At 30.7% G+C, this 14,881-nt stretch overlaps 1 protein-coding gene across 8 annotated transcripts in view; it reads left to right on the plus strand.

Annotated features, from left to right (window-relative positions):
* The window catches only part of PHF14 (PHD finger protein 14), a 198,273-nt gene that overhangs the window by 114,866 nt on the left and 68,526 nt on the right, over positions 1-14,881 (plus strand). For 2 of the 8 annotated variants that reach the window (XM_027102544.1, XM_027102542.1), the window contains exons 17-18: positions 13,516-13,545; positions 14,305-14,422. In XM_027102544.1, coding sequence (XP_026958345.1) covers positions 13,516-13,545; positions 14,305-14,422 — 148 coding nt within the window. Of the gene's footprint in view, positions 1-5,334; positions 6,483-13,515; positions 13,546-14,304; positions 14,423-14,881 lie in introns of those variants that run through there. The other 6 variants (XM_027102543.1, XM_027102541.1, XR_003432010.1 and 3 more) reach the window with 5 other exon arrangements.

The following is a 14,881-nucleotide window of genomic DNA, read 5'->3' on the forward strand; positions in this document are numbered from 1 at the left end:
TTTAGTTGAAGCTTTAAGATAGTGGTTCTCAGCTTGGCTAGAGATGCAAGTTACCCATAGGAAGAATTACAAACAACAACGATCATAAAATTATTCTTGGAGATTCTTAATCAGTAGGTTCTAAATCTGTGGAGTAGAGTTTGGCAGAGGCAGAGTTAAGGCTGGCTTAATCCTCATCTGAAAGTCTCCCTTTCTTTCACATTCTCAAGTTCATTGTTTATCCCCATTGCATGTAACTCAGCAACTTTTTCAATATCATCACACTGAATAAGAATCAGTGAAGTGTGAACACTCCCAGATCTTGGCATATTTGTCTCTTCCTCTATTTCTGTCTTTCTGGCATTCTTTGCCTTCATTTTTCTCTACCCCTGATCTATCAAAGGCACCATGATGTGAAAATGAAGACTTTAACATTTAAATTTAAATTTAAAGGGAGATGTGGTGGGGGGAAGGGGGGGAGTGTATGTGCTCAATTTTTCTGTAAATCTAAAACTTATAAAAAATAAAGTCCATTAATTAAAATTTAAAGGCAGGTAAGTGAAATTTTCATGTATATTTAAAAAATTTTGTTATAAAAATATACTTACAAAAAATCAAAAATATAAAAAAAGTTTGAATTACTATGATCTTATAGCATCTTAGTATATTTACTTTTATTCATATAATTTTAATAATTGTGTTCAAAAAGTTTAAAATATATACCTGCTGTGCATTATTTGAAAACTAAAAATATCAGAGTAATTGGGGAACCATTTTCCATCATAACGTTTCTTGATCTCCATTTCTTTTTTTCCCATTTTTTCGGCTTACTTAAGACCTTTCTCAGTGTCTACACTGTTCTCTGTGATGTTATTCTGTACACCTTAGCTGCTTCAGTGTTTCCTCTTGCCTTCTTTCTATGTTTCTCACTTCTGATTAGGCCTCCTTGGATCCCACTCTCTTTGCCTTGGCTGTCCACATTTTTTATTGCTAGAGTATAACTGCTTTCTGTAGCTCTAATGTATCTTGATTCCTCCAACCTTCTGGGGTCTTCTCTTGCCTGATTAAATGGCCTAAACCCAAACTCCAGTCATTGAAGAAATTCTACCAGAATCCTCCCTAACTTTCAGAGCAGGCCATGCATTCTCCTGCTTCTTCATTTTCTGTTGAGCCCAGCTGTTCTTTATTCTCCAAATACAATTATTCCAAGGCTGTCTTGAACATTTACTGAACCATTCAGGGCAAAAGAGTCTAAAATTTAAAATTAAATGCTTTATACCACTGTTCTTAGGAGTTACTTGGCCATCCCTAACACTAAGAATGTTCCCGTTATGCCCTAGACCTGGCTTTATAAAAAGCAGTGATCAATGATTTTAGTTAATGTCTTTAGAACTAAATTGATGCTGTATTGTACATCATGAAGAGATTAGATTCTAAAGAGGAAATTAGAAAATAAACTGGGTCTTGTGAAGGAAACAACTTAGAAGTTACATTTTAAGAATGCTTTTCTATTAGTAAAAATTGGAAAAGAGATGTTTAATATTCAAAATATTTATATTTGGATAATGAAAGTAGACAAGCTGCCACTGAATCTGTCTTATTAAGGTGGTATTCTGATAAAATTTGGATTGAAAAGAAAATGTTTATTCAGTATATTTTTTTCCTTTATAATTAAGTTGATTTGATGATTTGTTAGACATGTGGAATAGCTAACCTGCTTCACACATTTAATATTCAATGTATGACATTCTTTGATTTTCATATCTATATTAAAACATTAAACCTTTAAGTAACTTAGTGTGATTTATAAATATTTTTATGTTACATTATCAGTGTTTGAATTTTTAAATTTTCTTTTTCTCTTTAAAATAAATGCATTATAGACAAGTAAATTGTATTTAAAGAAAACAGAAGCCTGAACATGGTAACCATTAATTACATAGTGAAGTGTGGTATTTCTGGAGTATGCAGTTTTAGAGTAGTAAACATCATAATTTCTAGCATATATAGCAATGAAATATTTCTCGTTTCACTCATTTATTTTTCTGTAAAATTTATTTTTTGTAATTTCAAACTCATTTTCTATTGCAATGTGGTAATATTGTTAACTTGTTAACTTACACAAAAGGGATTATCTATTGTTAAGAAAGACTGGGACTCCACCCATAGTTCTGCTACTGGCTAGATGAATGACCTTGAATTAAGTTACCATGATAGTCATTTTCTCATCTATAAAGTGAAGGCATCAACCTCAATTTTTCCCCAGATTTTGTAACTTTTGTAACTCAAAGCAATTTCAAAACAAGTATTAATACAATACAGTTCTGAAAAGGATCTCACTATTCTTTGACACTTGAATCATCTGCTCAGTATCACTACTAAAGCCACAGGGAAAAAGCTACTGCCAGGGATAGAAGTGTATAAGTAACCCATTCCCTCTTGAGGCAGCTCTGACCACTGGCAATTTCTTTCTCCAAGTGAGCTAACATATCTCTTCTTAATAATTTCAATCCTTGGAATCATATAAAACAAGCATAATCCAGCTTCTAGTATTAGAAACCAACTATATTGTTTTCTGGTTTTTCTTTCTTTTTTATTTTGAAACATCCTGTTAAATCTGTTCCTCCTATAACAAGGTTTTGATCTGTGTTGGTTTTTTATAGTTTCAGACATATAAAATAGACATATTAATGGAATTAGAATTTGTAGATAAGATTGGATATAAATTTTGGAGTTGATGATGAATTTTGATATCTAGGTAATAATGTATAAGAATCTCATATTTTTAACATTTTAATTGAACCCCATAGACATGTTAAAAGTCTGTATGAACTGGAAATTAAAATAATGCTAGTGTTAGATGCTTACTGTATCCCAGGCTCTATTCTCTGCTTTCTAAGTGTATTATCTCATTCAGTTTTTAACAACAGTCCTCTGAGGTATGGCCATCTCCATTTTGGAGATTAGGTAACTGAGGTACAGAGACACTAAGCATCATGAAATAGAAATTATTCCAATTATATATTGAAATTCTGTTCTATAAATTGTTATATATTAGAATACAGTTTTTTCCTTCCATTAAATACTACTAGTGTTTGATAAATTTACTGTTGTTCATATTAGTTGCTGAGATTTATAGAGTGCTTATTAAGGGCCAATGTGCTAATGCTTTGTATAGTTGATCTCATGTAATCCTCAAGGAAACTCCATTACACAGATATTGATTTTATCCCTATCTTATGGGTGAGGAAATTGAGAAGTATTCCTTGTTCAAGATCATACAGCTAGGAAGTGGTAGAGTTAGAGTTTTGAGTCTAGGCAGTCTTGACTGTGTTGCTAATGCTCTAATCATTAGGCATACCGCTCACCAAACTGTGCTCCTTTAGCATATTTGACTTCATTGGGGCAAAAGTAGGTGCTTTTTCTTGGTAGGCATCCAACTATACAGGATAACAGACCATTGGTGCTTGCATCAGGGAAGCCCTTTGAAAATAGTTAATTTCCTTTTTTCTACATTAATTTGTAAGTAAGCTTATTAGAAGCATATGGAATAAATAGAAAGCCAAGACTTGAACTCTGATATAAAAGACCACATAGTAGTCTTTTGTCCTAAGACGGTAGCAGCCAAGACAAGTCATGTTGCTTACTCTGAATATTAAGTGAAATTTTAGGATGGAAGAATACTAGTTAGAGCTTTTCAGTTTTTTTCAAAGTTAAATTTAGATTTAATTAGAATTTAAAGCAGATTTCTGTGACATCTAATGTATCTATTGGGTTGGCCAAAAAGTTCATTCAGTTAGTGAATCGTTCAATAAAATTCTTGGTGAAAATGAAAAATGTCTTTTATTTTTACTTAAAACCAAACGAATTTTTTGGCCAACCCAATATATATTTAAATTCCTATCAGTGTTAACTACAAATGAATCTTTGGGTTGTCTGCTACTCTCTATCGTTTGTGCATGTAATTAAAACTTAAATGTACTTCTGTGGTAAATGATGTGGCTGCTTCCTCTTTCATTTTGCTTATCTAGTAGTGCTTAACCTGCAGGCAAAGCACTTCTCAGAATATCAGATTTAGAATGTGCTTACATTTCATCACTTGGAGCCTGAAGCACTGAGAAAAGTTAGCACATGTGACTATTTAGCAAGGGAATTCAGCTCTTCCTATCTATTTCCTTGTTACTCAACGAGGGAATTCTGTTCTTTCTCTTTACTTCTCATATGCTGATAAGTACATGTCTCTGAAAACTATGTTTCACGTTATATTCTTTTTTTCTTGTACAATTTTATTTTTCCTTTCTTTGGAGTTTATTCATTTTGGCATGGTAGCTCGTCGATGGCATAGTAGTGCTTTATTTATCTGTGATTGTGCCACTTTTCACTTTCTTTTTCTCAGTAGAACTTAGAAGCATTAAACACATCTCTCTAATACTTAAATATTGAAATGAACTTTTTCTATACTGTGTGACTAGTTGGTAATTTAATCTCATCTGCACAGATGTAAATATCTGAAGGAAATGATAAAATTTTGTTTTCCACAATCAAAAAGAAAGTTACTTCTCATCACCAGGCATCTAAAATTTCTCCTCTGAAAATGCGTCGGTAGGGAAATAAATATAAGAAAAACTAAAGAAAGTTTTGAAAAATAAATGCAAGTGAATGACTTGAAAATTTGGCCAAAATTAGTGTTTTATAATCAATGACCAGGTCTTTACAGTGAGGTGTATTCTCTGTTACTTTTGTTGCACAAATCTACTAAAATAGCTAGCTAGGGATATACTTTTCATAATTGTAAGCAAACGTTTCCAATATAGTCTTTAAAAAAAGGAAGGCAAGTATAGGCCCAGGGAATAAGAATCATCTGAATATTTCCTCCCTGAGACTCTGTACTTGAGTAGAACCACTCCTGTAATGTACTGATTAGGTGTGCTTGTTTTCAGTATATTGCATGCTTTCTCAAGCATTGTTAACTTGCCATATTTGATGAAAAAATAGCAAACTGCTATTATTTAAAGCATCTATTAACCAAATTACATGTTTGCTTATATAAATACAAACCCCTCATCATTTTTATATTTTCTTTTTTGTTTTACTAAGATAGATTTATTGTGACAACTAAAAGTAATAATAATACAAGAGGCAACTCAGTGTTTCAAATGATGAAATAGTTCCATTTCAACTAGTAAGAACCTTTACAAGATCATGGCATTTAGGTTTAGGGCATCTGTCTCTTTGGACCAGATCATATGTTATTTGAATCTACTATGGTATTGTTAGTGTGTTTCATAAGACATAGTGCAGAGCTGCTGTGATCTTTAAATGTTAATGTTCTTTTCTTATCACTTTACTGTGTAGATACCCTTCATGAGACCCAACTCTGCCACAGCTCATCCTCGGAGGCAATCCTGGAAACCTCTTTTATAAGTGTGATTTTAAAAATGTGGATAACACTCTCAATAGAGTATATAAAGTAAAGGAGAACAGCTATCTTGTCTTTCCCATAAGCTTATCACTGCAAAAAGTTGCCTTTGCTTGTCAGGTTTGGATAGAATGTAATTGATTGGTTTGTTACTTGGACTGACAAGGCAGTTAATTTGCCTGTGTGGATTTTTTTCTCCTTTTTTTCTTTTGCACTAATCAGAAACATTTGATATGTGCATTGTTGAAAAATACTAGATGATGTCTTGTCAGAATTGTCCTATTAAGTAATGTCTTCCCCTCTTGCTTCTTTGGCAAATGATAGACAGTATTTGGACTTACTTAAGAGTTACTGAAGCCTGTGGGACTTACATGCAATGTGCTACTTGTTGTTGAACAAATCTAGTAACAAACAAGAAAGATAATGCATTCCATTAGTCTGCTATTCTGTTTCATCCAACTTAATACATATATTCATATATGAAATACTGCATTGGGAAACAACTGTAGACTATATTAAATGTTACTTCTATTTATAATATTCAGCAAAAGTGAAAGACTTGTGAAAGCGTATGCCATTCTAGTTTTGACTCATTAGTTCTAGTGTGAAAGCACTAATATTAGTAGCATGCAGTTTTTGCAACTTCAGATTTTAAGCTTGTAAATAAGAATATATCTGTGTTGATCTCTAGATATTTTTTAGTAATAACCAAATATATTCACTCTTTATTGATTCAATACAAACTTTCTCTGTTCAGTATAATTTTATTTTTCTCAACCTTAAGTATGAGGTTACAAAATAAGGAGAGAGATACAAAGCTTTTGACTATACAGCCTGCCAACTGAAAGATCTTCATCAACATTTGTATCTTTCCAAAGGTTTACAGAATTAAAATTTGGTCTTCAAGCTTTAATGAACAAGTCTTAAATCAACGACAGAAATATGTTGAATATTTCATCACTTCATCTTGAACTGATTTAGAAGAGACTGTTTGCTGAAATTGAAATACATATATACATGTAAATTGTCAACATGTCTCTTGGAATTTCCTGATTTATAAATGTGGTTTGGGACATCTTTTCAGGTATAGTGGCATTGAAAATAGTTCAAACATTAGGAATAGAGTAGGAAATGTTATAGATAATTAAAAGCAAGTGTAAATATAAAGTTGCTGTATGCTAGTAATCTTTAGTTATACTAAGGAACCATATTATTGGATATTTAATAAAAGCAGTATGTATATAAAATATGTATAAACTGAGATTATTAACTTATTGAAAGACCTAACATTGGAGGAAAAATATTAATAGCCTGTAGCAAAACCAGTAGGCTTTTTTTTTTTAGAAAAAGAATTCATTATTTATCACTGCATAAGCTTAAGAAAAAGTTGGTAGTTATTACTATTGCTGAACTGCAGCTGATTTTAAGAAAAATGTCAGATTGCCATTTCCTTAAAAAGGAATATGCTAGTGCATTTGGACCTGACTCTCCTTTGATATATGGTAAGATATTACTAGTGGTCATTTTATTTTAGATTTTTTTGAAAAATCATTAAACCTTGCGGTTTTGGTGACACTATTAATCAAAGTCCTTTCCACCTGGTTCTATTTAGAATACCATATTATCATCATTCTCCATCTTACTGTTCGGTGGGGGATATGTGGTTCCATATTTGGTGCTAGCCCTAAGAATCTTTGTCACACATCACGAATATAAACCACATAATATTCATAAGATCATTGGTCCTGCAAATGTGTATTTGGAGTAGAACTTTTGAAGAGAGTAGAATGAAACACTTTCTCCTAATAATCTCCTAGACACTCTCATATTTCCATGGTACAAAATTAACCCTTTTCTGTAATTGGTCCAGTTGTTATTCAAAGGAGATATTAATGTGTATATCAAGAGAATATACACTAAATAGTTCATATTTTACATACATGTATAAGAGAAAACAGTCCGACAGGTAAATGATGGTTATTTGTCGCATGATAGGGAAAGAAAAAAACACTGAAATATCAAGAAGTAAAATAAATAACTCTGAACTACAAGAAGAATGACATGGCAGTATATATAGCAGTGGTTCTCAAACTTTATAGTACATCAGAATCAAGGATTTGTTTAAAAGCAGATCGCTCACCTACTCCCCTCCTCATTTTCCTCCTCATTTTCCTCCCTCTTACTTCTCCCTGCAGTTTCTGATTAAGTGGGTCTGGGATGAGGCCTGAAAATCTGCATTTCTAAAAGTTCCCAAGTGATGCTGAAGCTGGCCAGGGACATCCTTTGAGAACCATTTGTGTATAATATTTTGAAAAGAATCATGGTATTGTGGTTGACATTGATTGATTGAATGTGGCTTTAATCTTGTTAAAAGGGCCCTTAAATTTTCAAAAATACTTGTTTCTAGGTAAAAGAGATTATAGTAGTTTATAGCACATAGAGTATAACTTCTTTATTATACATAAGTTTAGTTAAACAGGTGTTTATTTTATACCTATTTTGGACACAGCACCATTTTAGGTACAGAAATTAATCAAGGAACATAGCCTTTGTCCATAATTCACTAATTCCTTTGTTAGGAAAAGATTTGAAATTAGGATTATGTTTAACATGAAAACAAATTTAGCCTTAACCTTTATCCATTTTGTTTGTAAATGAAATTTATTTTTGTTTGTAAATGAAATTTATTTATCATTTATATATCATTGTTATTCGTGTTTCTTGAGTGTTTATCTGATTTTACAATTATAATGTTAAAAATAGATCACTGACCAATAAATAATAAGAATATTCACACTCATTATCCTATTTCCCTGTTTTTACATCCTATTACGTACTAGATCACTCTTTTTAAACTCTTAATGTTTTTTATTTGACAAAACTTACCACTGTTTTACTTGATTCTCAGTATGGGAATATTTTATTAATATTTCACCAAAATCTATTCAAGGAATTCAGAAGGACTCTCTAGCAGAATGGAATACTAACATTACTAATTTTTCTTTAAACTTTCTGAAATCATTTTGACAATTAAAACTTGTTTAAGAGACTCAGCTTTAGAGTTGCATGGCATATGAAGGCAGAAATTTTTTCCTACCCAGTCAACACTTTATCAATTTATATAATACTAAGGATTGCAATTAAAAATATTTCTGAGATAGACATGCTTTGCAAATACTTTTTTTTTTTTTAAATAAACATATAGACCTCTTTCTCCCAGTACACAGTCTTAAGACTTTCTGCAGGCCTGCTGTAAGATTCACTGCTGTTCAGGTACATAGGATATAATGAAACTGGATGTTCATGCTGGGCTTTGTGAATAAAATGAGACTGACCTCCAGCCATTATCTCATTTATCTGATTTACATTGTAAAATCAAGATCTACACTATTGATTAGAGAATAATTAGTTAATTATGAGCAGGGAAATACAAAGTTATGTGGGGCTTGAGCACAGCGGGTTGTACTGCTGAAAAATTTCCAAGGGCATGAGCAGATGGAGATCAGTTTATTAAAGAACAAAGCAGATGTGTTTCAGGTATGAAAATGTCTAATCATTCTCTCATGCTGTGAAGAGGTACTTGACCTTATTGTGTATTTTTATATGAATTCTTTTATTTCATGTTTTAGTTTTGCCTTTCACTTTTAATCTTGTAACTTGACTACTGCAGATGTAGCTAACTGAATTGATCCCATTATTTAAGTGATCATTAAACATGAATTTGGATTTCAATAATTATCCAAATATTTTTTCCAGTTAATATACTTTACAGAATATTTTTGTCTTTCCTACCACTCATTCATTCATTATTGCATGTGATGAGAGTCTATAGTGACATTAGTGAAAATATGTTCAAGACCTCCACATTAGCCTTTATTTGTGAAATATCATATAAAAGACATTTTCTAATTATTTTGAAAATGCTCATATAGGTGATTTGCACTAAAAGTGTTGTAAAAAGGAATAAAGTTTGCCTTTATTGATATTAAATGTTATTCTAATATTTGTAGAATGCAGAATTTTTTGCAAGCTTGTATTTTAAAAGTGATTTAACTCATGGGCCACAAACCTGCATTTTCTCCATCTGTTAAAAGGAATAATTGAATTGGCTACTGTTCAATGAAAGAGTCTGTCACTACTGGTTAATACATTTGTGTAGGTGTTTCAGTTGCTAGTAAGATTTTATGTAAGTAATATTAAGACCAATTCTTTTGGTCATTGTTCTATAGAATTTTTGCATAGAAATGATGAAAAAGTAAGAAAATCCAACCCATCTATTCTCTTGATATTTAGTTGTGAGTTTTTTTGTTTTTTTTAATTAAATGGATGTAACAGTATATATTTTCAAGGTTGGTTCTTTATTTTACTGTATATAGACTTGGAAGGGACCTAAACCAAATGTTCATTGCCATAAAAAATATCTGTGATTATGGATCAACCTGGTCATAAAACATGTACATTACTTTTCAAGTCCATGTTACGGATTTCTCTTCTTCATGAAATTTAGCTAATCATCTGGCTATAAATTATACATATAGGAGGTACACCTTTTTTTTGGTTAGTTTTGAAAAGTAGTTATTTAGTGTACTCTTCTAGTGAAATTATCAATTGGAAATTAAGGGAATTTAAGAAACCCTTTGGAACACTGGCCTGTCTCTTAGGTGTAGACAGAAATAAATAAGTTGTTTCTTTTTACTTGTGTGTATATTCTCAGTAATCAGATAAACACATGACTGATTGCTCCCATGGATCATAGGACATAGGAACATAAATCATTTTCTTCCTCTTTTATGTCTAGGGTGCTATACTTAACCATATCTAAGTAAGTATTTTAAATACATATAGAACTATGTTTATTTGGTCACTGCATTTTGTTAAATGAATGTGTAAAAGACCATATACATATAGCTGCTTTATTATTGACATCTGTATCCATTATGAATCTGATGCCTAGGAAGTTGTATTTAGTAAAAATCTAATTAAACAATGAGGTTTCCTTTTCTTATAAATGGGATTTATCTTATCTCACTTACAATTGTAATTTTAGAATGTCCCATAATATGTTAATGTGTACAGTTTTATTAGATGTTTAGAGGATATTCTTTAAGCATCCAGTTTGCATTTTATTAAAAAACATAGTGTATCTTTATAGGTTAGTTTTATATTTTTTAATTTAAGACATTGTCTTCCTATTTAATATATGTGCTATTGGTATAATAGTCCGTTTTTATTACATAGACATTTGTGTTATTTAATAAAGTATATTGTGTTATATCACAGCTTTTGTGGGTCAGTGACTGCTTTTGCACAAGATTTATTATTTTGATACATTAAATATGTACTATATTATGTGTTGTAATTACGTATTTCCAAGTATGTGTAAGAAGTAGATGTAGAGGTCATAAATAATAATTTGATCAATAACTACTTCAACTCTATTTCAGCTTTTAGGTAGCAGAATGATTGCAGATCCTTACGAGCTTCTGATTTTTGAGTTTTTAAAATGACCTATATTTGTAACTTAGCCATAATTTGTTGGCTGACAAAATTTGCTAAAGTTTACAAAATGGTGTGTGTGTGCATGAAATAAATAATTTACTATTTTTACCATCTAAATTGTTCTTTGATTTCTAGGGTTCTTAATGGCATTCCTTACATTTGTCTATGGTGAATTAATTCTTGCAAATTCTGCTGGAGTTCCCTTGTATCACTCAGGATATTTTTGTTACCAGCACACGAAGCTATAGATTTATTCAATTAAATATTTTAGTGTAGAAACAACTATATTTTTTCCATATGGAAATAATTTTAGTCGTTTTTAGAAAAGGCTAATATTTATATGTTTGTTTATTAACAGAGTTATTGATTTCAAGATTGGGTTATTTCTTTTTCTTTTTCATTTTCTTTTTTCCTCTCCTGGATTTTGGCAGTTACTAAGTGTATTAACTACTCCTTTCTGCTGCTTAGTCTTGGAATTACAGTTTTTATTTACTGCTGAGTGAGCTATAACTTGAGAGAACTTCCATATCACCCCTGATTCTATCAAGCAGATTCTTCCTTTCCTCTGGAACCCATCACTAATACATGAGTTCCATGTGTAGACTAAGTCATTCTAAAAAGTATAACTAATGAAGGAATCAGTAAGGATTAGGTCACTTCCAAATGGCATATACTTCAACATTATCTTCTAACAAATCTAGCATATAAAGTCTTTCTTTTCCCTTTTGCATTTATTATTGAGCTGAAAGATAACTTGAGTTTACAGTTAATTGAAATCAGCTACAAATTTGAACTATATCAGTGTAGCAAACTTGTTCTTAATTTATTAGCTTGAAATATATATATGTACATATACATAATACATACACACACACACACACACACCAGCAAGAACCATCTTAGTACATGAAGGTAAAAGGTAATGAATTATTATTCACCTTTATATTCATCATAGTGTTTGACTCTAGTTGTACACTAGAAACCATAATTTGCAAGTTATTATGGCACAGACTTATAAAGTAAATATGTAGTAATTAGGTTGTAATTTGATATGAACTAGGAAAGCATTAATACTATAACTCTTCACTTATCAAAAGCCCAGGTTATTGGCAATCTGAACTTGCTTAAAAACCCTAAGTTAAGCAAAAAAGACTATAGTTAACTCAAATTGAGTCCATGTACTTAGTAGTCTTCATTTTCATGTTTTTATAAACTGTCAATTTGCATAGTCTTATGTCCAGTGATCTGGTTTCTGAATCCACAGTGAATTATTGTCGGAGAAATGCTGCTTAGACAGATGACACTGACAATATCAGAAAGTAGTGACTGATATTTTTTAAGCAAGTGAGGAGGACCTATAAAAGTTGAATACAAGAATTCAAACAGAACAGCAGACTGATGATATTCATGTCCAAACACAAAAGGCTGTCACATTCTTAGACATGTAGCAGCATCTATTACTCATACTTGTGACCCTGGAATGATAAAGATAGAGTAAATTATATTTAATGGATTTTCTTGATGAAGCAAAGAATGTGATTCTCTTTAAATTTCCCATTAAAGATGACTGAAATACTATTTTCCATGCTTGAAGGACTACGCCCTCAGCTAACTAGAAATCTCAACCTTCTCATAACTCATAAATGCTTATACGCTGAAGGGTCCTCTATGTGTTTAATGTAATTGGAATTTTAACTATTGAAGGGTAAATAAGTTGAATTGAGAAGAACAAAATTTTGTGGGCTTGCCATTTAGTTTTATGTAATGTTTTATGTTAGCTATATATTATCTATTATTTTTCTTAATACTAGAACAACAGGTATTTAAACAGTTTAAGTGCTTTTAAATATATTTTTGGATGGTTTATTTATAATATTGGCACAGTAAATAAAGTACTGTTTGTTATTACTATTTGATTTGATTTTTTTGTATAGCTAGAATTATTATAGTAAACATTTTTATTCAAGTCCATCTCTTGAGTCTTAAGTGAAGGTTTTTGGAAAAGTACATAAGTTTATTTGGTTTATGAGAAGGAAGTTGTAGAGGAAGGAGTGCCTAAACTTAAGATATATAATTGTGTTTTAAACTTCTGTATACCTGAATAACTTAGCTAAGTTGCTAAACTTTCTGAAACTTTTGATTTCTGAAATGGGCCTTTGGGAGATTGGGTTTTATAGAATGACATGAAATTTTTACTATAAATGTAGATTTATAGTTCCCTTTATTGTGAAAATAAATTGCTTTTCTTTGCATGTTGTTTATCACAATAACTCCTTCTCCTTTTTTTCTAATAAAAGTTATTTAAGAGTAATTTTGTACTTTAAGTAATATATGTCCTATAAAATATCCTCCTTGCTTTCTTAGTTATGGATTCCTCAACTTTTTAGGTTTAAATCAGTAAGAGTATATATAAAGAGAATGTGACAGATTGGTTTGGAGAAAGTATTATTTTTTTTAACTTACAAAAAAATAGCACAAAGAATAAGAGGAATATAACCCTTTCTATAAAATGTATACATCTTTGTTATTTGTTGTTAAATTTTGGTCTTGTTATTCCAACTGATGCAAAATTCTTTTTAAAAAACACTGAAATAATACAGATCTTTCTTCATTGTCAGCAGGATGAGATTGTCTGAAACGAAGAATAGGTATGATAGTTTTCTTAGATTTTGTACATCATAGGTGGCAAAGACACTGTCAAAACATTTGTTAATAAGCTTTAAAATGTACTAAGAGGTACTTTGAAAAACCAATTGCACTGAAAGTGACAGGTAAATTTTTGAGAAAATTTATATTTTAGAAAATAAACTTCTTAGAATGGTTTTTATTTGCTGTAGATTATGTTAGCATGCTATACACATTAGAAATTTTATTTACAATCTACCTTAACTTAGAGAAAGAGAGTGATGAGGTATATCAATTGTATAGAATTAAGCTTAGTGTAGCCTAGTAGAATTCATTAGATTTAAAAGTTTTTTTAAATAATCACAATATGTTAGATTGAATTCATAATCTTGAATTATATGTATCTTATATTAGTTTTAAAACCATCTAATGGGCAAGTGATTATTATTGAAGTTCAGAATTGAAAATGTTAATGTTTGTTAGTTTTGAACACATAGGGTTATACACATAAATTTATTCCTATGCTGTTAACATTTCTACTATCAAAATGTTCTGAATGATATTTGTTTTGTTTATTTTATTGTTTTGGTATTTTGTTTTTCCTAAAGCATTTATTTCAGGTTTAGATTGTCTTTTTCATAAACATTAATTTAATAATCTTGTCAGCTAAGGATAGAATTAACAGTGTTACAGTTGAAATATACAGTAGTTTGCTGTTTTTCTCTGAAAAAAAGTGTTTTTTAATATTATTTAAATATAGTATAAATCTGTTTACCCTGCAGGTGTGATGAATGTAGACTGTGCTACCATTTTGGTTGTTTGGATCCTCCTTTGAAAAAGTCTCCTAAACAAACAGGCTATGGATGGATATGTCAGGAGTGTGATTCTTCATCTTCTAAGGTAAGGGGAGAAACTTATAAGAAAAAGTGTTGTTTCCCTTTATTTTGATAGCTTTTCTGTATCTCACCAATGGCTTCCTAACTTTAAGGAGAATTGGAATATGAAGGACCAACAATTTACTCTATGCACTTTAAGAATATATTGCCTTGATGATTTTATTGCCCTTAAATTAAGGAGTAAAGAGCTCTACTGACTTATATAAATTTTCTCTATGAAATATTTTAGCTGTTTCGTGTATTCTCTATATTACTGTAGCATGTTAAATAGTTCTCTAGTAGCCAGTCACCCTCTGCTAATTTACCACCCCTAGGGAATAACCAATAAAATCCAATTTAATTTTACAGATGGCTCATCTTAAGATATAGTAGGTATATTGTGAATGTTCTATAAGGTTTGCTCTTTGAGAAAACTAGTTTTTATATCATAAAATTTTTTTCTGGTAATTATTTTAGATAAGTA

This window comes from Aethalodelphis obliquidens, unplaced genomic scaffold, assembly GCF_003676395.1.
Source record: "Aethalodelphis obliquidens isolate GAN/ISIS:26980383/991018 unplaced genomic scaffold, ASM367639v1 scaffold5, whole genome shotgun sequence".
In the NCBI taxonomy this organism is placed as follows: domain Eukaryota; kingdom Metazoa; phylum Chordata; class Mammalia; order Artiodactyla; family Delphinidae; genus Aethalodelphis; species Aethalodelphis obliquidens.